This window comes from Psammomys obesus, unplaced genomic scaffold, assembly GCF_907164565.1.
Source record: "Psammomys obesus unplaced genomic scaffold, mPsaObe1.curated_primary_1811, whole genome shotgun sequence".
Classification (NCBI taxonomy): domain Eukaryota; kingdom Metazoa; phylum Chordata; class Mammalia; order Rodentia; family Muridae; genus Psammomys; species Psammomys obesus.
This window is the reverse complement of record NW_026586383.1, coordinates 7,769,150-7,791,052: the sequence shown is the minus strand read 5'-3', so window position 1 is coordinate 7,791,052 and position 21,903 is coordinate 7,769,150. Positions and strand designations below refer to the sequence as shown.

The window sequence follows — 21,903 nt, the reverse complement described above, 5'->3', positions numbered from 1 at the left end:
GTCCAGGGAAGACCCTGGCTAAGCTGAGCCACCCAGACACCATGACTGCTTTGGTTCCCAGGTTTCACTCAAGCACAAAGCCTCCGTGTAGTTTCTCATAAAGGAAAAGACTTCTCTATATCTAAGAAGCCAGAACATTCAGCACTACCGCGAAAACACAGCTACATTTCAAAAGAGCACAAAAGCAAGGTACATCAAGGATCTCCTCGTATCTTCTGGCTGTCCTTTTGAGAGCATCGTCTTTCTCTGCGATCTTTCTATGCAACTGCTGTGTCTCTTCTTGATGGCTCTCCAGAAGCTCGGCTTCCACCTCCTGGGCCTTATCTAATAAAGGACAAGGGGCACACATAAGAAAACACATTTGTGACTATATGCCAGCAGCAGAAGGGATTTCTCACTCCAAATTAATGTTGATGCAATTCAGCAGCACGGGCATGAGGAGACACTGCCTCTCTCCAAAGGCAAGTGAGCGCCAGCGAGGCAGGTTAGGAATGTCCCAGAGAACCAGAGAACCAGAGAGTACTTTCTGGACAAGGACCACTTTCCCTCCAGTTTAATGACATGTAGCACCTACGACAGGGCCAACAAGAGGATAAGCTGAGTGTGGCTCAGCCTGGTGGGTTTCCGGCTGTGCTTACCGATGGTCTCCTTGACGGTCCGCTCTAGTTCCTGCTCCTTCTGTGCCAGCTGTGTGTTAAACTCCCGCATCAGCTGCTTCAGTGTGGAAGTGTGCTTCAACTCAAGATCCTCTTGCTCCTGTCTGAGTAACGAAAGTGAAGAGCGATGACTGCTGCCTCCAAAGAGCAAGTTGCAAAGAGCTAACAGGTTTCAAAACGACACGATCACTGCTATGGAAACAGTTTTGAGCATCTGTATGTCTGGGTAGAGAAAACTAGAGAGATTCACGAACTCTGACACCTTCCGTGCTAATCCTGGACCCTGGAGGACTGTTCTTTCCACGTCAGGCTTCTCTAGACATGCATGTTTCAGTCAGGGGCTACCACTACAAAGAACCAACAACGACATGAGTACTCAACACTCGCAGCCAGCAGTCAGCTCCTTCCTGTGTCCCCTACACAAACACAGTAACACTGCCTCCTGCCCAAGATTTCACTTCTCCTCAGTACTTAGCTGACTGGATTTATGGAACTCTGTGAGGTTCAAGTGTCTGTGTTACACACCGCAGCATGCACACGAGGTGGGACCAACACTTACTTGAGCTTCTCCTCTGCTTCCTGCTCACATTCTTTCTTCAGGATGTCCAGTTCCTGCTGATGCTCCTTTCTCAGCGCCCGGAGGTCTTTCTGCAGCCTAGCCACCTCCTTGCTCAGCTTCTGCTTCTCCCGCTCTGCCCCTGCTAACTGTGACTCCAGGTCATCGTGATGGCTGTCCATGTTACTCCCCAGTTTTGGCTGGATCACTCGTGATTTGGAATTTTCCTCAGTATTGTCTTCCAAAATTTCTACAGGCTTATTTTTCCCACCCATGTCTTGCTGTGAAACTTGGTATTTTTCGCATTTTAAGGTCAACTTTTCCATTTCAAGTCTATGTGCGTCCCTCTCTCTTATTAAGTCTGACTCCAGCTCTTTTACCTTTTGCTCCAGGGTCTGGCAGGTCAGCTCCTTCTCCTGGAGGGTCTTCTGGACATTGTCAACCACACTTGCCCAGTTCTGCTTCACTCCTGTGTTGTTCTTACCAGTTTCCTCTTCCATGGGCTGGGATATAACTAAGGAACATTTCGCCTTCTTTTCTTCAAGTTCTTCGTGAAGACATCCTATCAAGAGTTGATCTTCGAGTGGCTTGGCCCTGGGATGGTCTGACTTCACGGAGTCCTGGTCCTTGTGCAGAATTTCAGATGTAGATGCTACGGCCTCGCCTGACCCCTGCCCCAGCCTGTGCAGCAGCTTCTCGTTTTCAACTAAACGTCTCTGCAGTTCGCAGATCCTTTCCTCACATGCCTTCTGAGTGCAGCCTTGGGACTCTGTTACTTGCTGGAGAGACACAGCCACATGCTCTACGGACCTGGACACAACTGGCGTTTCCAACCGTGGAAAACTTCCTAGGTTTTTAAGTTTTTCTTCTAGGATGTGATTTTGCTTTTCTCTTTCTTGTAACTTTGCATTGAGCTCATTCACCTGGCTTTCTGCATCTTTTTCATATTGCAGTTTTTTCTCTTCCATCTGAGACAACAGCTGCTTCTTGATGACAGCAATCTTCTGCTCAGCCTTCCTCTTCAGCTCCACTTTTGCAGCACTTTCTAACTCAAGTTTCTTTTCTAAAGCTGTTAACTCCCCGGCTCTGCTTTTCACAGTTGAATTCACATGTTCTAGTTCTTTCTTCATAATTTCAAGTTCAGCTTCTAGTGAGGACACGTGCTTTTCTAGTCTCAGGACTGTTGCCTCAGCCTCCCTAACCTTGCTGTCTTTCTCCTCTCCCAGCTTTTCACAGTGCTGAAGTTTCTGAACCAGGTCTCTGTGCTCAGTGTCCTCCTGCTGGCTGTAAGTCTTAAGTCTTTCATTCAGGGACTCGATTTCTATTTTCCCCTGAGCAACAAAGTCCTCTAATTCAGCAACCTTTGCTGTCTGGGTCTTTAACTCAGTCTCTAAATCACACTCCTTTTTCTCCATCTTGTTCTTCCTGTCTTCCATCTCACCCTTAAAACAGTCAAGTCTTTTATTCTGCTGATCAAGGTCTTCCTTCAGTAAACGTATCTGCTCATCCTTTTCACTAGCTTCTTTGGCTTTTAAGTCAAGCTGGGTCTGCAAGTCTTTTATAGTGCTTTGGTACTGTGCGAATCTGGGCTGTGCTTTTTTCTTCCACTCTGAGAACTTGTTGGACCAATGATCTACCTGCTCAAGGGCAGACATTTTCTCTTCATTCAGCGTGTCCACTTTCAAAGACAGCTCTCGCAGCTGACCTTGCAACTGCAGCTTCTGGTCCTCGTGCTGCCTGCTTAGTAACGAAATGGCTGCTGCCTTGTCACTTAGGCTGACGCTATTCTCAAGTTGAGCACTGAGATCACTTAGCTGTTTGTTAAGATTGTCAATCTCAGACTTCTTCTCCGAAAGCTCTTCTCTCAGTAGCGTGACCGCGTTAATGTTTTCTGATAACTCTTTCTTCAACTGAGTGATGCATGATTCCTTTTCGGAGGCCGCCTGCTGCTGCTGGCCTCCTTCTTTCTGTAAAGCTTCCTTCTCTGTGACAAGACCTTCAATATCAGCCTTCATGGTCTTAATCTGATCTTCTTTTTCTTCCAACTGATGGGTAATCTGTTGAAAAGCGCTCTGTAGTGTATGCTGCTCCTCTGTCAGCTGGGTAAGTTGTGCTTCTAATTCAGAAACTTGTCGAGTTTTCCTGAGCAGTGCCTCCCTGACTGTGGCCGTGTGCTGCTGGCAGTGGGAAAGCCTAGAGAAAATGGCATCAGTCTTGTCACGGCTAATGCTGAGTAATTCATTTGTTTTGGCTTCTAACAAAGCTTTAGTTTTCTCACAGCGACTATGTAGTTCCTCAAGCAAGGTTTTGAGGTTCAGGCTTTTGTCCTCCAGGCTCTTCTTGTTGCTTTCATGTAAAGACTTCCAGCTCTGGAGCTCCTCCTCTGCAGCCTGCATTTTGCCTGTCAGCTCAGAAACCCTGAGCTCCTCCTTTACTGCCAGCATTTTCAGCTCTGCTATCTCTTTTTGAAGAGAAACCTTTTCACTCAGAGAACAACCCAAATCAACTTCCAGCTTTTCAACTTGTGATTTCAACTGAGTTTCATTCTGTGAGAGTGAAGCGATGGAAGCAGATTTCTGCTCTAACTGATCCTGCAGACCAGCTAGTGCTGAGTCCTGCTTAGCACCCGCCTCCTTCAGCCTGCTCACTTCCTCCTCTTTTTCAGACTGGACCTTGAGGATCGTCTGCTTCAGCTCTGCAAGCTCCTGTTCCTTCTCCTCTACCTGTCTTTTATGCTTGTCCCGAAGTTCTTCAGCTTGTTGACTGAGCCTCTTTTCCCAGAACTCTATGACATCATCGAGTTTTCGCTGATGAGCTCTGGTCAGGCTTTCTATCTGCTGCTGCTGGTTCGCCTCCAGCCTCGACACTGTGTCACTGATTCCAGCTGAGTTAGCTTGAGCCATTTCCAGGATCTGCGCATTGAACTGCTTCTCCTTCTGACCAAGCTCTAGGACAGTATTTTCAAGCTCTTTTTTAAGTTTGGCTTCCTGATCCAACAACTTTTTCTTCGTTTCTTGCATTTCTTTTGCTTTCTGCTTAATTTTTTCCATCCTTTTTTCCTGATTTTTAAATTTGGTTTCATATTCCTCATGCAAAATACTAATGCTCTCTTCTTTAGAAGACAATTTCTGTTTGAGGATCTCAATTTCTCTAGTCTGCTCTTCTCTCATTTGTGAAATGATATTTTCCTTTTCCAGCAGGATCTGCCTTACCTGCTCCTTCTCCGTGTTACTGTCCTTGAGCTGTGACTCGTGAAGCTGGGCTAAGGCTCTGACTTTCTCTTCCAGCTCACTCTTCTGTCTCTCAAGCTGCTGCACCTGAGCCCTCTGAGTGTCTAATTCCACACACACATGCTTTTCCTGTGTTCCCAGTTCAGCTACCTGCTTGGTAAGAAGCCTCTTCTCTGTTTCTAGACCCAGCACTTGCTGCTGCATTTGGGCCAGCTGCTCCTCCCGGGCACTGGCCTGCTCGTGCTCGCTGCTCTGCTGTGAGTGGAGGAGATCCAGCCTATCAAAAGCCTGCTGGAGCTCCCCGGCAGACTTCTGAAGACGTGCTTCAAGATCATCTATGCGAGCCTGCCGCTCCCGCAGATGCTCGTCTTTCTCAGTCAGGAGAAGCCCCAGCTGATTGATTTCGTCTTTTAAGGCCTTCTCGGTTCTGCGGACAGTTATTTCTTGCTCTTCGCTGAGTCTGTCAACTTCCCGCTGGTGGTGACGCCTCTGTTCCTCCAGCTGGGCCTCTAAGGCCTGCTTCACTCTGTCTGCATCAGCCCTGAGGTCAGAGAGCTCATCTGCGAGCTGGTCACGGGCTCTCAGTGCTCCTGACAGCTCAGAAGACAGGGATTCCAGTTCCGTCTGCTTCACATCCAGCTTCTCCAAGGTCTTCTCACTCATGTCTTGTATGTGGGCCTGGAAAAGACGCTCCTTCTCCTTTAGGAGCGCATCTTTCTCCTGCTCATACTTCGCTCTGAGCTGCTCCACTGCAGCCTGCTGCTGCTGTGTGAGGCTCTGGAGCCTCTCAGAACACAGGCTGTCCTGCTGCTGCTGGAGGACCTCCAGTTCTGTCCTGTGTTTCTCAGCCAGGGCTCTGAGTTCTTCACTGTGCTTTTTCTTCTCAGCTTCCAAAAGAACAGCCGAATGTTCTGATTGATTTTTGCTTTCTTGTAAGCTTTTTTCCAAAGAGGTTTCCAATTCAAGAATTCTCTGTTGATGAAAACAGATACATTTTTACTAATGCACACACTTCTTAGCAGTGACATACAGATTACTTGGGCCTATCTAAAGGCTGTAATTTGGATGCTTCAGATACCAGACCAAACATAAGACAAGGCAGACAACTACGCTGTGCTTAGTCACAATCATGAACACAAACTCACTTCTGTACTTTTTCAATCTACCTGCATAATTTCAACTATCTCTGTTTTCAAAACAACAAAAATTATAGTGAAAAAGAAAATAAAACACCAAACAAATAATAATGATAGAAAGTTTGGCAGGAAGATGGATGTCGACACTCCATGTTTTTGGGTTTACAATGCTATGTTATTACTTTCATAACTTAATTTTTGGGGAAAAGTATCCCATTTTTCTACCACCACCAAAGGCATATACTTAAAAGCTTTAAAATTTTTATTTATGTATGGGGGAGGGGAAACACACTGCTGTGGAAGGCAGGTAGATCTGGGAATTGGCTCTCTCCCTGCATTGTGGCTGGGATCAGATTCAGATGGCCCAGCTTGTACAGCAATAAGCCCTCTCACCAGCCTGGTTTGGTTTTTGTTTTGTTTTGAAAGAAGATTCTTAAACATTCTTAACTTTACCAAAAGTTACTGTTATCACACAGAGTATTAATTCTTCGCTGTGAACATTAGAGCTGGAAAAGTGTTAAGAAACTGACAGGTCCACTCTATTGGTGTGTGGTACAGTAAGGAAAAGGCAGCAGTGCAGATGCAGGCTGCCTCAGTGTCCTCTACCACACAGTGTCACTGTCTGAAGTGCTCATAACATCAAAGAAGAGCTTACAACTCTGTAGAGAAATAGGACTGCTGGACTGTTTAACAAGACCGAAAGATCTCAATACCACCAGCATGCTCTTACTACAGGCAGCCTCTCTCTATACTGCGAAGGAAAAGGGCCAGAAAGCCTTAAAATTATGCCAGCTGAGACCATCAACAAATACTGCATTCCTGCGCCGTGTTTAATATGGAGAAGCGGATAATTTTAAACACAAAAGCAGGGCACTGGTGTAACTAAACTAACTTAGGACACAGTCTACTGTGATGACACTGGACAAGTAGAAGGGTATCAGAACACAGACTGCCTCCAAAGTGAGGCCAGTTCCTAGTGACCCTGAGTGGAGAAGTGGTAAAATGCAGTCACTGCAGTCTGCGTGCTAAGGGGCAGAGTGAAGGGCTGCCAGAAGCATGGGCAGCTGGGAATGAACCAACAAGGACAATGTGGAAAACGGAGTCCACTTCTTACTAAAGATGAAGAGCATCCACACATGAACCCAACCCCATGAGCTAAAACCTCCTGAGAATCTGTTTCTGACTGGAGAGAAGTGTCTCCACAGTCACGTGCACCCCAGCCCTGGAGCCCGCACAGTGTGTGAAGGTTGGAGTGATGCCTTTGTGTGCAGGCTGTTTTGCAGATCTAGAACACCAGCAGAGAGCTGAGCGCAGACCAGACCTTGGCGCTGTTAAGCGTCACGCGTCTCTATCACCTTCTGATTGGTAGAATAAAGGGTTGACTGGCCTGTAGCCAAGGCAGGAGAGAACAGGCTGGACTTCTGGAGAGATACTAACTCTGGGAAAGAAAGAAATACAAGAGGATTTGCCTAAAAGACACGGAGGAAGTCACATGTATGAAAGTGAGAAGAGATAACAAACCACATGGCAAACTCAGATTAAAAAGATAGTGAGGAACATCGGTAACGTAAAGCCTAAAGCTATTAAAAATAAATATAAGTCTGCATGTCATTATTCAGAGCTGGGGTGGACACAGAAAGTCCGTACAGTTTTGCATGGACTTACAGTTCGGTAAGCCTCTGCTTCTTGCCTGAGTTCCTGGAGTTTATTTTCACTCCCTGTAAGAATTGCTTTCTTCTGCAGCTCTAACTCTTCTAGAGCCAAGGATTCTTGCTGCTCTTTCTCTTGGGTGAGCTTCAAATATTCTGACTGAGTCTTTTCCTGTGCCAAAACAATTAATACCACCTCAATCCCACATGAGTCTTTGACATTCCCAAAGCACTTCAATAGAACCACGCTTTTCATCTGATCCGCACCCAGCCGTGCAGAACCCAGGCTCCTCGGCTTCCCAATGCAGCCAGCTCTGAAAATCCTCCATTCTTGATACACAAGAACATCCGCAGCAAAGGCTGCGAGCACTTTTAAAATTAAATTAGCACACTAGACTGTAATTTCTTGATTACATCCCAACGTTAATTGTGTTTACCTGGACTCTGCCTAAAGAGCAGGTGTTGATACAGTGTTTACACATACCATCCCATGGTGGCACACGGGGTTCTACAAACGACTGCATACTACAGGACACACTAGTAAGACAGAATTATCCACAACCTTGACTTCAGTATTTTTTTAAATGTTTTTTATTGTATGTACATTAGTGTTAAGTTGTCAGATACCTTGGAATTGGTACGGACAATTGTGAGTTGCCATGGGTGCTGGGAATTGAACCTGGGCCCTTTGGAAGAACAGTCAGTGCTCTTAGCCACTGAGCCATCTCTCTAGCCTGACTTTAGTATTTTTAAGTGTACTTTATAGAGGAAATGTTAAAGTCTGTTGAATTAGGAAGGGTTAGGCCTCTGTGTGTGATGGGTTTGACTTTTCCCTCTACCTGAAATACAACTATAATGCTGTCAGTTCCTTGAAGACAGTGCTTGACGCCACCGCTCAAGGCCACACACAACAGCCCTGAGCTCTAGTCCCAGCTTCATGTGTGTCACACTTTGTTTTTAATTTCCACACCCCTGTTCCTATTTTATGCTGATGTACTATATTTTAAACATTAACTTCTTTCTGGAACAATAGGGAATATAAATATACGCCTACATATTTGCCATTTTCCTTTCTTTCATTCTTTCTTTCTCTCTCTCTGTGTTTCTTTCTTTCTCCTTGTTTTCCTTTTTGGCTTTTTGAGACAAGGTTTCTCTGTGTAGCCCTGGCTGCGCTGCTATGCAGACCAGACTGGCCTTGACCTCAGTGAGCCCCTGCCTCTGCTCGGATTAAAGGCATGCACCATCACACCGAGGCAGTTTCAACCACACTTTTTCCCTAGCCTTTTTTTTTTTTAAAAACATTTATTTATTTATTATGTATACAGGGTTCTGTCTGCATGTAAACCTACACACCAGAAGGGGGCACCAGATCTCATAGATGGCTGTGAGTCACCATGTGGGAATTGAACTCAGGACCTCTGGAAGAGCAGCCAGTGCTCTTAACCTCTGAGCCATCTCTCCAGCCCTTCCCTAGACTTTTTAAAATTGTACTCTAAATCCATATGCCTATGTCCCCTCCAGAGATTATAAAACGTGCTGCCTCAGGCAAGAATCAGTGCTACTGGAAAGCTCAGACAACTCAGAGACCAGAGGGCAGTGGAGGGAAGGGCAGAAGGAAGGACGGAGTGTCTGACCCCACAGGGCAGGTCCAGTCCTTTTGAACATGTTTAAACATATTACTTTATGGTGATAATTTAAAGTATTTTCTGGGTAATTTCATGTCAAAATAATTTATGGTAGCTCATATAAAAGGTTTTTATTGTTTTAAAATATCAAATCATTATTTTTTGCAAAAATCTGAATCTGCTTTTCTGACTACTATTTTGTTAGTTCAGTAGTTTGCTAGGTTTTTTTTTTTTTTACTCTTTCTTTAAATGAATTCAAAGTTTTGTTCTTTAAACTTCAATTCAGAAAGACTTCAGAAGCCCGTTAGTACAGCCAGCATGCAGGCTTTGAGACAAGTGCCCGTCCTTCCCTTCCCTCGTCCTAACCCTGTCTAGGGCAGGTAAACAACCCAATGAGAGCTGGGCACATGAGACATCTGACTCCACGCAATAAGTACTAGGCTAACATGCTCTCTTCACTTCCTCCTGTCCTCTGATATACCCAACTCAAGGTATCTAGCAGCCTTGAGTTAGCAGTCTACCTCAGCTGAGTGGATGGCAGCTCTGAGGTTTACCTCCAGCAAAGACAAACAGCACTTACCAGAGCCATTTTCATCTGCTCACGCAGCTCCCTTTCCTGAGCCTCAAGCTTCCTCGTCAGCTCCTGCTCTTTGTTGGCCAGCTCCTCTGCGTGCAGCTTCCGAAGCTCAGCAAGCTGTTCCTCAGAAGTCTTCTGAAAATGAGCCAACAGGTGAGTGAACGCACCCAGAAAACCCACAGGACTCCACAACTAAGTCATCTTTACAGAAATTAAGCATACTCGTAACTTAAGAGTTAACACAGGAACACTGCAAAGTTGTAGCAGTTAAAGAAAGCCCGAATGTTTTCCTCTTGATTGGAGAAACTGAGGGCTGCCTTGGGGTCCTACAGGACTGATTCCATGTCCATAACCTGCAGTGAATGCCCACAGTTGGGAGAGGGCAGAGGGAAGGCAAGAGACAAGGAAGGCTACTCTCAGCAGAGAACTTCACTGCGCTCAGCTGCACTTAGCTATCTAGGAAGGCATTACTTGTTAAAGAGTTACTGGCTTTGTTCTTTCTTGGAAAGGAAAACTCAACTTTAAAAAAGCATCAACCTTCCCTATATAAATCTAAAAGTTAATATAACTGAACAGCAAAAGAATGAGGGAAGCTATTTAGGAGACAAACATTTATATGTTAGAACAGCCAACAATTAGCGTCTAGAGAGATGTCTCAGCGGCTAAGAGCAGCCAACAATGACCCCCTCGCCACTACCAAAAAGACAGTGGCAAGGGTGGCTACCGTGCTGAGGGAGGACTCTATGCTGGGAGAGGACACTGTACCGGGGGTGGGGGGACATCGTACCAAGGAAGGACACCGTGTCGGGGGAGGACACCGTGCCGGGGGGGGTACTCCGTGCTGAGGGAGGGAGGACACTGGGTAGGAGAGCAGCTCCTCAGACGCAATGCCTATCCACAGCAGCAGTGCACTGTGCAGCCACAGACAGCGCACAGCATTCAAAAAAGAAAGAAAAAAAGAAGACATGTGCTCAACCTCTTACACATTTATTATGTAGTAAAGACAGCGGCACATCAGGAGGCAAAGGGTACATTATTAAATACATGTTTTAGAATCTGATAGCAGTCCCCTGGGAAAAAAGCAAACTGATTTCCAACCTTATTCCTCATACCAAATAAATTTCAGTCAGAGTGTTAAAAGAAAACAACCAAACTGGGGAAAGACCAAACCAGCCACAAAGCCCATAAATCACGGTGATTCACATCTGTAATCCCAGCATTAGGGAGTTGGAAGCAGGATAAACAGTTAGGGGCTAGCCTGGGCTACATGGTGAACCCTGCCTCAAAACCCAAAGAAAAACATACAAAGGACAAAATATAAAAGCAATGGTTGCAGAATTGGGCATGTGAGCGTTTTGGGTTTTGTCATAACTAGGACTGAACCCAGGGCCTTGCACAGCTAGGAGGAAGCTCTAGACCAAATCTGAAATCCCACAGGAGTTTTAAAACTGAACTAAATGCAGACCGCTGAGGCGGGTCGGCACTTTACAGCACTTGCAGCCAAACTTCTGCTCTGAGTTTGAGTCCCAGTGTCCATGCAGTGTAAGGAGAGAGCCAACTCCCTTAAGATGTCCTCTAACCTACATACAAATACACACTCATACTCACACACATTAATCAATTAATTAATTAATTGGCTGATTAATTAGGACAAAACCAGGGAGCAGTCAAACAATAAAAACCTTAAATATCAAGAAAAGAACCCTTTCTATTCAACAGAAAAAAAGCTATTTGAGCAATCTCCTTATATTCAAAGGCTAATCCCCACCATCAGGAAAGACCTTCTGCTTAGAAATAGAAATAAAAAGTCAACCCAATATAAGAATGAGTCAAAGCTTTGATCAGGCAACTAACTCCAAGTGGAAAAAGCACAAATTTCTTTCCAGCATAAAATGCTTATCCTGCTGGCAAAACTTCTGCCTGTAAGACCTAGGAGGACACCCCTCTTCTCTCCCTAGAAGCTCAAGGAGAAGGAAGGCAAGCTATCTTTCATGAGGGAGCTCCAACACCTGGCTGTAAAAGTCTAAACCATCTCTCATGGGGCTTGTAGCAAATAGACCAATAATTTAAAATACATATCACTTTTGCTAGAGAAAAAGTGGGTTCACTTTAAGAATTTGCGCATGAAGAGAGCCAGCATGCACGATGCTACCGACAATCAGCAGCAAAGGCTGGAAATCTAATACCCAACAGTCAGAGACTGACTCAAGTATGAGAACTTTATACAAAAAAAAATGCTGAGAGCCTTTAAAAGAAATGGCCGGCTACCAATGCAGACACACTGGGTGAAAAGCAAGTACAGAACAGTGGACATAACGCACTGTCTTCTGACTGGAGACACTGAAGGACACCAGCCAACATTGAGAAGCCAAATGCAGCAACCATCTCCGTGAGGTATTTAGAACAAGCAATGGTTCTGTTTGGACCCAGTACCCAGGGCTCTAGATCAGCCAGGGCTCTGTGCACGCCGGGGTGGCGGTCACCCTCTCAGCCCCAGCCCTCCCTGCATATTCTCATGCTTGGACTCTTTTATGCTTAAAGTGCATGCAAATGTGCTTGTCATGTGTTTCTCATGTGAACACCAAGTGAAGCCAGAGGCTTGAGCCCCATGAGTATATAAAAACCAAATAAAGGAGTAACTATCCCTTAAAACATTTAAATACCCAGTCTCAGTCATACACTCTCAAGTTGGAGAAGCTTCTTGACTGATCTCTGAGGGTGTGCACACAAGCAATCTCTCTTCCGTAGCCTCAAGTTGGAGGCAGTAAGAAGCTTGAAGAATCGAAGGACCTAGAGACCTGTCTAAGTGTGAGCCTTTCTACCAAAGTGCTTTTCCTAAAAATTCAAATTGAGACAGCCAAGGTTAGGTAATGAGGAAAATTGTGAAAGCAGAAAGCTGGTGCAGATGTAACTGAACTAGGGGGCCGTGTTTCAGCCCCAGCAAGAAGCAGAACTTGGCAGCGTTGGCCACATTGTTCTGGCTTTAGAGTCAAGGATAGAAGAAAGGGGTTATGGAGTCTCTCCCCAACACTAAGGAAAGTCGCTGAGGCCAGGCATGTGGCAGGGCCCAGATATGCCATTGTGCGAAGCTGTAAAGGTGAAGCATTGATTGTTTTGGAGACCCCAAGAGGTTAGAGATGCCAGAGCCACAGGATACCTGTCAATGAAAGCTGCTAACAAGGAATGGAACCAGCCCAGGAGAAAGAAATGTGTTTCAGCCAACACAGCTGAAAGCAGTTGAAGATATGAAGCGCACTCTGACATCAGACATGGAGATGCAGAGTTCAGAGTTTGCCCTGCTGGTTTTAGGTCTTGCTTTGGTCTAGTATTTCCTCTATACGCTCTATACGCTCTCTTCCTTCCCTTCTGGAATGGTAATATGTATCCTGTGCCATTATATGTTGGAAGTATGTGATCTGCCTTTTCTTTCGATTTTATAGATTACAGTTAACAGATTGCATACATCTCAGAAGAGACTTTGAACTTCGTACTTTTAAACAAGTCTGAGACTGTTAAAGACTATGGAGACTTTTGAAGCAGGACTGAATTCATTTCTGCATTACGTTAAGACCACAAGCCTATGGGGGCAGGCAGTATAATACAGCTGTCTGCGTAGGAATGGCCCCCATAGACTCTCGTTTGAATACTCAGTCTACAGGAAATGGCACTATCAGGAGGCGTGGCCTTGTTGAAGGGGTGTGGCTTTGTTGGAGGAGGAAGTATGTCACTCGGGGTAGGCTTTGAAATCTTAGAAACACAAGCCAATTCACTTCCTGCTGCCTGTCAATCTGGATGTAGAACTCTCATCTCCTCCAGAACCATGTTTGCCTGCATGCTACCATGCTTCCCACCATGATAGACTAAACCTCTAAAACTGTAAGCCAGCCCCAATTAAATTTTTTCATATATACATATATTTATAAACTAACTTCAAACTATATATATATATATACAAACTTATATATATACACATATATTATATATATTATAATATACTTATATATTATACTTATATATTATATAAACACACACATATATATTATATTATAATACACACACACACACACACACACATACACACACACACACACACACACACACATATATATATATATATATACACACACACACACACACACAAACTTCAAATTGACTTGTTTTTTTTGAGACAGGGTTTCTCTGTGTAGACCTGGCTGTCCTGGACTGGCTTTGTAGACCAGGCTGGCCTCAAACTCACAGAGATCTCCCTGCCTCTTCTTCCCTGAGCACTGGGATTAAAGGCGTGCACCACCACACCTGGCTAAATTGACTCTTATAATCAAAGACTTGGGAATGGACATGAGAGGAAGCCATTTCGACCAAAGCCACCCTTACCTTCACCATGCTGGCAGCCTCCTGTCTCATCCGACTCAGCTCCTGCTGCAGACGCAGGCGCTCCTCCTCACTGGCCCTCTCCACAGCCTTTATCTGTTCATCCATCTCAGCCTTCATTCTCTTCTGTGCTTCTTCAGTTTTTTGGGCTGTACTCAAGGCTTTTTCAAGTTCCTCAAAAGCTATAATAAAAACACCAGAAACAAGTATTTCAAGATGCAGTGTCATCCAGCTCAAGTGTTTCATGATCAGTTTACAGCATCTAAGAGCAGCTGCAGCAGGACAGGTCAGAAGCTGCATCGCTATTCTAAGCCATTGTTCTGAGCTCTTCAACAAAGCCTTACAGAAGTGCCCCATCACTAAAATCAATGTTTTGTTGTTGTTGCTGAATTCTGAGTTAGAATATCAGGACTGCTTACATGAGCCTAAGTTCAAAACTTTGAAAATAGACTAAATCACTCACATTCCCCTGCTCTGCCCACCAAGCATCCTATGGCTAACAAAGTCGCCAGACGAGTCTGGCCACTTCTATTGATGCAATGTTAACTGGACTGTTTGCTCCACAGTGCTTAGTTTCTCCATCGTCAATAAGCACGTAATGCCACTGTGTACTCACGAGGACTCTTTTTCTTTTTTTTTTTTTTGTTTTTTGAGTCAGGGTCTCACTATACAGCCTGGCTGGATTCAAACTTGCAATTTTCCTGCTTCCTCTTCCTGAGTGCTGGGGTTTCAGGCATGTGCCACTATGCCTGGCTCACTAGGCCATTTTTAAGAATGGAAAAACAGTTCTTTGTAAAATTGTATTTTTAGACTTTTCAATCATAATATAAAAGAGCAGGGGCATTGTTTCCTTTTTAAAAACCATTTACTGTGGTGGATCACATACTTAAACAATGTACTTCAGAAATGAAGCCTACTACTTGCCTAAATTTCACACTAGGGCTGTTTTCAGCTGACTACAAAGAAAATTACCAAACTTAATGATAAATAAGATAGATATTTTATCTATCTTATCTAGCTGAAAGATAATCCAGGCCCTGTACACATAATCACATTTAAGTCTCCAAGGGGCAAAATCACTCATTCAACATTCCAACCACATCAGACGCAATGGTAGAACAGCTCAGTAACTTGGTACCAAAGTATGTGTTTGTGTGAACCTGTGGATATATATGTGTGCATGAATGCATATGTGTATGTACATGTAGATCCATGTCCACATTATAAACAAATAATCTGTGAAAACACTATTGCTACTGTCCTCCTGGATTATTTCCTTTAGCCCTTACAGAAGTCCTGAGACTTCCCACTGTAAACTTGTGGTCAAGAAGGGTTTACAATCCCATCAACAGTCCACAGGATACAGTTCACCAACATATATAATGTATCTTGTACAACTAACTAGTTCTTTAGAAAATGTGGGGGCTTCAACTCAAGGTATCACAGTGAAAAGGTCTTTTACTGACCCCAACTTGGCTTCAGAAAATGGTTCACGCACAGGAACTATACCCGAGCACAAACACCTATACTAAAGCAATTTTTTGTTTGTTTTGTTTTTCAAGACAGGGTTTCTCTGTGTAGCCCAGGCTGTGCTTGAACTCAAAGCTCTGCCTGACTCTGTCTCCTGTGTGCTGACACTAAAGGCGTGTGCCACCAAAGCCCGGCCTAAAGCAGTTTCTTAATGGTAAATAGCATGAGGTACAGAAGGGGTACGGCTGAATTCTGGAAGCACAGGTCAGTAGTCAACATCATTACAACAATTACTCTTTGTGGCAACTAATAGTCTTTGATATAAAATGCAAAGCTACCCAATATATTCATCTTGCATACTTCAAAGTATAAAACTGGGGCTCAAATGATCTCTGTATTTCAAAGGACCAAGAAATTAGCTAAAATCATTTCTCAAGCATCTTAGTCTTAACTTTACGTTTGCTAAGAAGTAAAATATTTAAGAAAAATGGTATCTTTGTTTTATTTAGCTATGTTTTTATTATAAACTCTAGTGCCAAGCATAAGCAATAGTCAGCTATTGCTAATACTCAAAGTTAGTTCCCTCACTTAAAGCTCAGCCTGGATGTGGGAGACTCCAAGAGTGCTGGCTGCTCAGTCTGTGCTGAAGATGCACCACTGGGAGCGTGAGGGACGGAGCAGGAGCAGCGCTTACTGCAAGTCCCCAGCACACTCACCCTGCCCCACGCGACGCCTCAGCCTGCTAGTCTACACCACAGACTATTCTCTCTTTCTCTCGCTCTCTTTCATGGGGGTGGAGGGGGTGGGTTTGATACAGGGTTTTTCTCTGTGTAGCTTTGGCAGTCCTGGACTCACTTTATAGACCAGGCTGGCCTCAAACGCACAGAGACCACCCTGCCTCCACCTACTGAGCGCTGGGTTTAAAGGCGTGCACTATCATGCCCAGCCACAGAAGTCTCTTAAGTTAACTCTATAAAACCTAAAGAAGCTTTGACATTCATTCAAAATTTAAATGAAATGATAAAAGGCTAGTAGATTTGATTCTAGAGTTTTCTCACTTAAATTTATTCCCTGTTATGTCAGAGAACCAAATAATTTCACAGCTAATAAAATGTTGTAATCTTCTAACCTAGTATCCTCAGTGAAACGCAGTAATGGAAGCACCCCAGTCTTCCCACGAGATGGGAAACCTACGTTAACATATGGACTCCATGGGAGAACTAACGTTGCTTGCAGTATTTTGAAATCTAACATACTGCTGATACTGACCAGGTTCAGCTGAGTAGAAATCTCCCTCACAGCCATGATTTCTGAACGAGTCACCTACAAAAGACTTCCTGGTCTCAGCAAATGGACTGTGTCATATGCTGACAGACACAAAACCCACTGTCTGCTATCTCCTCCTTTAAAGAAATAGTATTTTTCCCAGAGCATTAAAGCAAATTCCAATATCCACATAAAATAAACAGATGGAAACATACTGAGACCTACTGTGGATACCACAATGAGAAGCACTTTCCTACAGGAAGTCTGCTTCTAACAGTGTCTAGTAGGAGAGAGTGGAAGTTCGCCTGGGAACCAGACTGTGTGCGCGCAACCCTGCAAACACACTCAGTGAAGCAGCAGTTACAGCGCAGGCGTGAGTTCCAGTTCCTCCTACGGGAAGGCACGCTGGAGCTGCAATGTGGTAGTGCAGAAGTGTTCTGAATGTCCATGTCATTTCATTTTTAGTCGTGACAAAGGATAAGCGAGTGAAACGAAAAGCGTGCATCAGCCCCAGCTGACAAGCTGTGTTCACTGGCATGCAAAGCCATGTCAAGGCACACACTGGAAGCCCACGCACAGACGGCTGCACTGTTGGAAACACACACTGTGTCTTCCAAAACAAAATTCAATGTACCTCAGGCAATTTTTATTTTTAAAAGAAGAAAGGGAAAAATAACAGTGTAAATATATTTTCAAAACTTAGTAGGCAACAATGAAAACAAGTAAGTATGGCTGTGAAATGACCCTTCGTGAGCTAAATGAAATGCAGGGCTGTGATGTTATTGGAAGCTATTCACTTTCCACTTCAGATGAGGCTCATCCTGGATTTTTTACACGAAAAACCAGGTAAGTGAGCAGGACTGGCAATCTACTGCTCAATAATCCTATCATGTATCAAATTCTGAGTGGATGTTGTCTAGTAAGTAGACAAAGGGGAAAAAAGAACACTCAGAGAGCCCACTGTTTTCAACAGTCACCACCTTCCCTGTCCTCACTGGAGCGTTCTAACCTTACAGCAAATGGCAGAGTTCTGCAGTTCTAGGGTGTGACTGTTCCCTCCCAGAGAGCACTCAGAGGGCTCTAGAGGGCTCACAGGACCAGAGCTTCCATTCCAGGGAATAAACAGAGATGCTAACCTCTAGATTAACTGTTGACCCTAAGACACAGAGTAATGATATCAAAAGAATTAAGCTGGGCCTATATTCCTGCGGATAGAAAAAAAAAAAAAAAAAGCTGCTAAAAGCATGTGTCATTAGGAAAAAAAAATCTACTAGAAAGTAAATGAAATGAAAATCAGTACTAACAACAAAGGACTTGTACTAGCACCCCACCTATCAACAGTGGCCTACAAATAGAAGAGCGTACCAAAAACAGCAGTTTCCCAGGAGCAAGACCCTTCAGGACATGGGAGGTGTTCTCTTTCTCAAGTAGCTATCCAAATGAGCAGGCTTCCTTAATCTATCACGTGTCAATCAACTGACTCCAGACTAAAAGAGTCACAGAAATCCAGGTGTGTTCTAAGCCAAGTACAACAAACAAACATACATTAGGTTTTGAAAGGTAGTTATATTTCATAAAAATCTATGTTAACATGTGATTGGCATATATTTTTATTTTGAAAATAAGTAAAAACTTTAAAACATTTTCAGTTTAAATTATTAGCATGGCGAACAGGAGTACAGGGCTCCTGGAACTGCCCTGAGTTTTAAGTGTGTAAAGAGGTCTCTTTCAGAGACTAAAAAGCTTGAGGACTGCTCTCTGGCTTACGTAAATGGAAATAAAGTACTGCCACTCGGTGGCAGAGGTACTCATGCAATGCTCACACAGAGCCAGGGCCTTCAGAAGCTTAGGAGATGATGCAGCTCCTTGGCCCCTTTTCACAACTGTGTCCCAACTTTCCGACCCCTGCAGATCTACCCAAAATGCCATGTTTCCAACACATCAAATACCTTAAATGTCTCTAATCCTGAAAAATATTACATCAAAGCAAAGCTAAGTAAACTTAAGTGATTACCCACAAATTTGTTCTTCCAGACATTGAGGCTTTGCAATAATGATGACTGTGTTTGGGACATACAAAAAACCCCAGGAACAGTCTATTTAAAACAATAGATCTTGCTAACAGATATTCATTTAGTATTAAAATACAAAGAAATTACTTCCAAACATGGCATAAAGCTTACCTCAATTTGAACTTTTTTTTTCTTTTTTTTTTTGCCTGAGAAACATGGAATTTTCTTTTAAAGGCTCATTCTAAGTACCCATAATAAGAAAAAACAGAAAGAAAGCCAGCCTTACCCCAGTCCTGTTCATACAAGGCTTGGGAAAGGCACCGGGATTCACTTATTGGCATGTGTGGATGCACAAAAATAAGATGTTCAGTGAGACTTGAGATTCAAGGAAACTGTTACATCAACAACTAACACAGCACTTAAACACACAGGTGGTTTTCGGTTGTTGTATATGCACAAATCTGACACGTTAAAGATACAAAGAATTATTTCCAAGGTTCCCCCAGATTTCAAATGCACTCATTCTACTTCTGTCTGGCTTACTGGGCTGTATCATACAAAAGAAAATACAACATGACAGTAAGAAAGCAAAGGATGTCATGAGTTAACCAAAGTTTTTCCATGTGGCCAATCATTTAAAACACAAATTCAGCAAAGATGACGCAGAAAAAGGAAACGAAAGCTTATGAAAGATAGTGCACCCTGAGAAACCTCCTGATCCATCTGAAATAATTTACACATTTAAATAATTATAGGAAAAAAGTGTGTGTGTGTGTGTGTGTGTGTGTGTGTGTGTGTGTGTGTGTTTGTGTTGTGAACACATACGCATGTAGAGGCCAGAGATCAATCTGAGGTTTTGTTCATCAAAGCCATCCAACTTGCTTTGTTTTCACAGGGTCTCTAGCCTGACCAGGAGCCCATCAAGCAGTGGCCCCAAGAACTGCCTGTCTCCACCTCCCAACACTGGGATTAACAAGTGCAAACCACCATGTCAGCTGCACCTTTCTCAGAATTTTGGTTTCTTTAAAAACATAGAAATATTAAAAGAATATGTTTTTGTTTTAATCCCAGGTGTGGGAACATAGGGCTACTTCGCAGCAGCTGACTATGATTTGCCTTATGCTGTGGTGGGGGCGTGATTTGCCGGCTGTAGACAGTTTCTGCAGTTGTGTGATGCCTGGAATTCTGGGGACTGTTCAGAGGATATATAAGGGCTAGGGCCCTGAGAGGTGGGGTGGGTTGTTGACTGGCTGTTGGTTGCTGTTGGTTGTGATTTGTTAAGTAGTCGTGCTCAAAGAAACAACAACCAGAAGAAATAAGATGTCCTGACAGTGAAGATCAAACTTGCCCCAAGGAACCCAATAGCCCTAATCAGCAGACAATAATGTCGTCCCCTTTGATCCCTGTCTTTATTCAGGCATCTCTTTCCTTTCCTCTCTATCCTTTTCCTCTCTTATTAAGTGTTAGGGGGTTCAAAGGGAAGAAAAAAAGGCGTATAGAGGTGGAAGAAAAAAGAACCCATAAAGTAGCAAATGCCGCTACACCAGTCTTATGTGACAAGCACATCACTACCTGAGCTATCCTATCTCCTTTACTTTGGGAGAGAGTTAATGCTTTGTGGTTTCTGTTTTGCAAGAGCTATATCTGAACCACCCAACAGTAACTAACAAAAAAAGGCTGAAGCCTTATAGGTAAAATATTTTGAGGAATAAAATCATCAAAGACATAAACTCATCTATATTACAGACTGTTACAGTATTTTTAAGAGCAAAAGTTTAAAAATAAGCTGCTAGTTATCAACAGAGGAATAGTTACCAAGGAAATGATGTGCATGCACTATGACACACCAAAATGTTAGTACCTCAGCAATATATACAAGCAATCCTAATATAGTGATAAGTGGTGGCATAAAAAGTTAAATTCTTACAAAACTATAAATTACATAAAGACCAATACACTCAAACAGTGATGTCCTTTCATTGTCACCACTCATCTTAAGTGACACCTGGAAGGTGTGAAGTCGACAGCTGTTGCACAGTGCTGTAACAACTGCATTTACCTGCTGCAGTGAGAGACTTCAGAACAGCACTGGCCTTCCCAGAGAGAGTTAACGTGCTAGAATAGGCGTAGTGTAAGCGCATCATTACACTCACGTCCTAGTAATTTTTACCTATGTGTATGTGGTATGTGTACATGTGCTCATGCATTTGGGTATACAAGGGTAGGTGTAAACATGCACATTGGTGTTTAAACCTGAAGGGGGCATCAAACATTCCTCAATTCCTTTCCACTTTATTTAGTGCGGCCGAGTCTCACACTGAGTCTGGGGTCTGCTAACTGCAGCTAGCCCAGCTAGCCAGCCCTTGCAATCTTGTCTCTGACTCTTGCCCTGCACACTGGGATTACAGGCTTCAGCCATTCGTGCCTAGCTTTCACATGGATTCTGGGGATCTGAACTATGTTTCTCAGGTTTCTGAGCCGGAGTGCTTTATTCACTCAGCATGTACCCAGCTCATGCCTTAATGCTTGACACAGAATTCTTTATAGGTCAGAGACTGCCTGTCCTAGAACACGTGGCAGCTTTAGTTTACAGAAAACACACAGGAGCAGTGCAGTGCACTGTGCTCCAAGAAAAGCAACGGAGAATGTGGTTTAGGCAGGGCTAACCCCAGAGAGAAGGAGTCAACAGAATGAGTTATCCATCAACAGTACATGTCCAGAAGTACTTTCAAAATCAAATCCTTACAGTGGAAAATGCATCAGGGTAGTTTCTTTTCTTTGACAACAATTTTACGTAGATATATCTGCTTATAAAATCCCAACAGCCAGTTGTAATGATGTTACTGTTTCCTTTATTTGCCCAATGACTTTACTCAAGGCCAGGACAGATGTTAACAAAGCAACTGACTTTTACAAAATCCAGATGAGTCCATAGGTTGCTTGTGGGACCTGTTTGCTGGACACTGTCTCCCACGGTTAGCACTCATCTCGAGTTTTCTTTTGATTGGTATCTGTGCTTTACACTTGAAACTAAGAACCAATTTCTGCTAGACCATTCTCAACTAGGACCATCGGGCAGGACGCAGCCGGTACACAGAACTAGTTCTCACTACGGACTTAATGTCTGTGTCTTCCTACAAACTTCTACCACAGCACTCAACAGTTAGGACTACAAACAGAAACATGTGTAACTATGTTGTCTAGAAGCTTTCCAAAATTAATGCACCTGTTAAATTTTAAACCTCTATTCTCTCCTTCAATACTTTATTTATACTCTTCTGATACTGACATACTTCTGTGCACTGGCCGTGCACTGGCCACACACTGGGCATCTGTGCACTGTGGCTGCACACTG

General features: G+C 43.7%; 1 protein-coding gene across 7 annotated transcripts in view; it reads right to left on the bottom strand.

Annotated features, from left to right (window-relative positions):
- The window catches only part of Golga4 (golgin A4), an 87,669-nt gene that overhangs the window by 22,344 nt on the left and 43,422 nt on the right, over positions 1-21,903 (bottom strand). For 5 of the 7 annotated variants that reach the window (XM_055601826.1, XM_055601822.1, XM_055601823.1 and 2 more), the window contains 6 exons: positions 13,804-13,982; positions 9,433-9,564; positions 7,244-7,399; positions 1,216-5,414; positions 639-760; positions 194-324 (listed from right to left, as the gene is read on the bottom strand). In XM_055601826.1, coding sequence (XP_055457801.1) covers positions 194-324; positions 639-760; positions 1,216-5,414; positions 7,244-7,399; positions 9,433-9,564; positions 13,804-13,982 — 4,919 coding nt within the window. The remainder of the gene's footprint in view (positions 1-193; positions 325-638; positions 761-1,215; positions 5,415-7,243; positions 7,400-9,432; positions 9,565-13,803; positions 13,983-21,903) is intronic. The other 2 variants (XM_055601824.1, XM_055601828.1) reach the window with 1 other exon arrangement.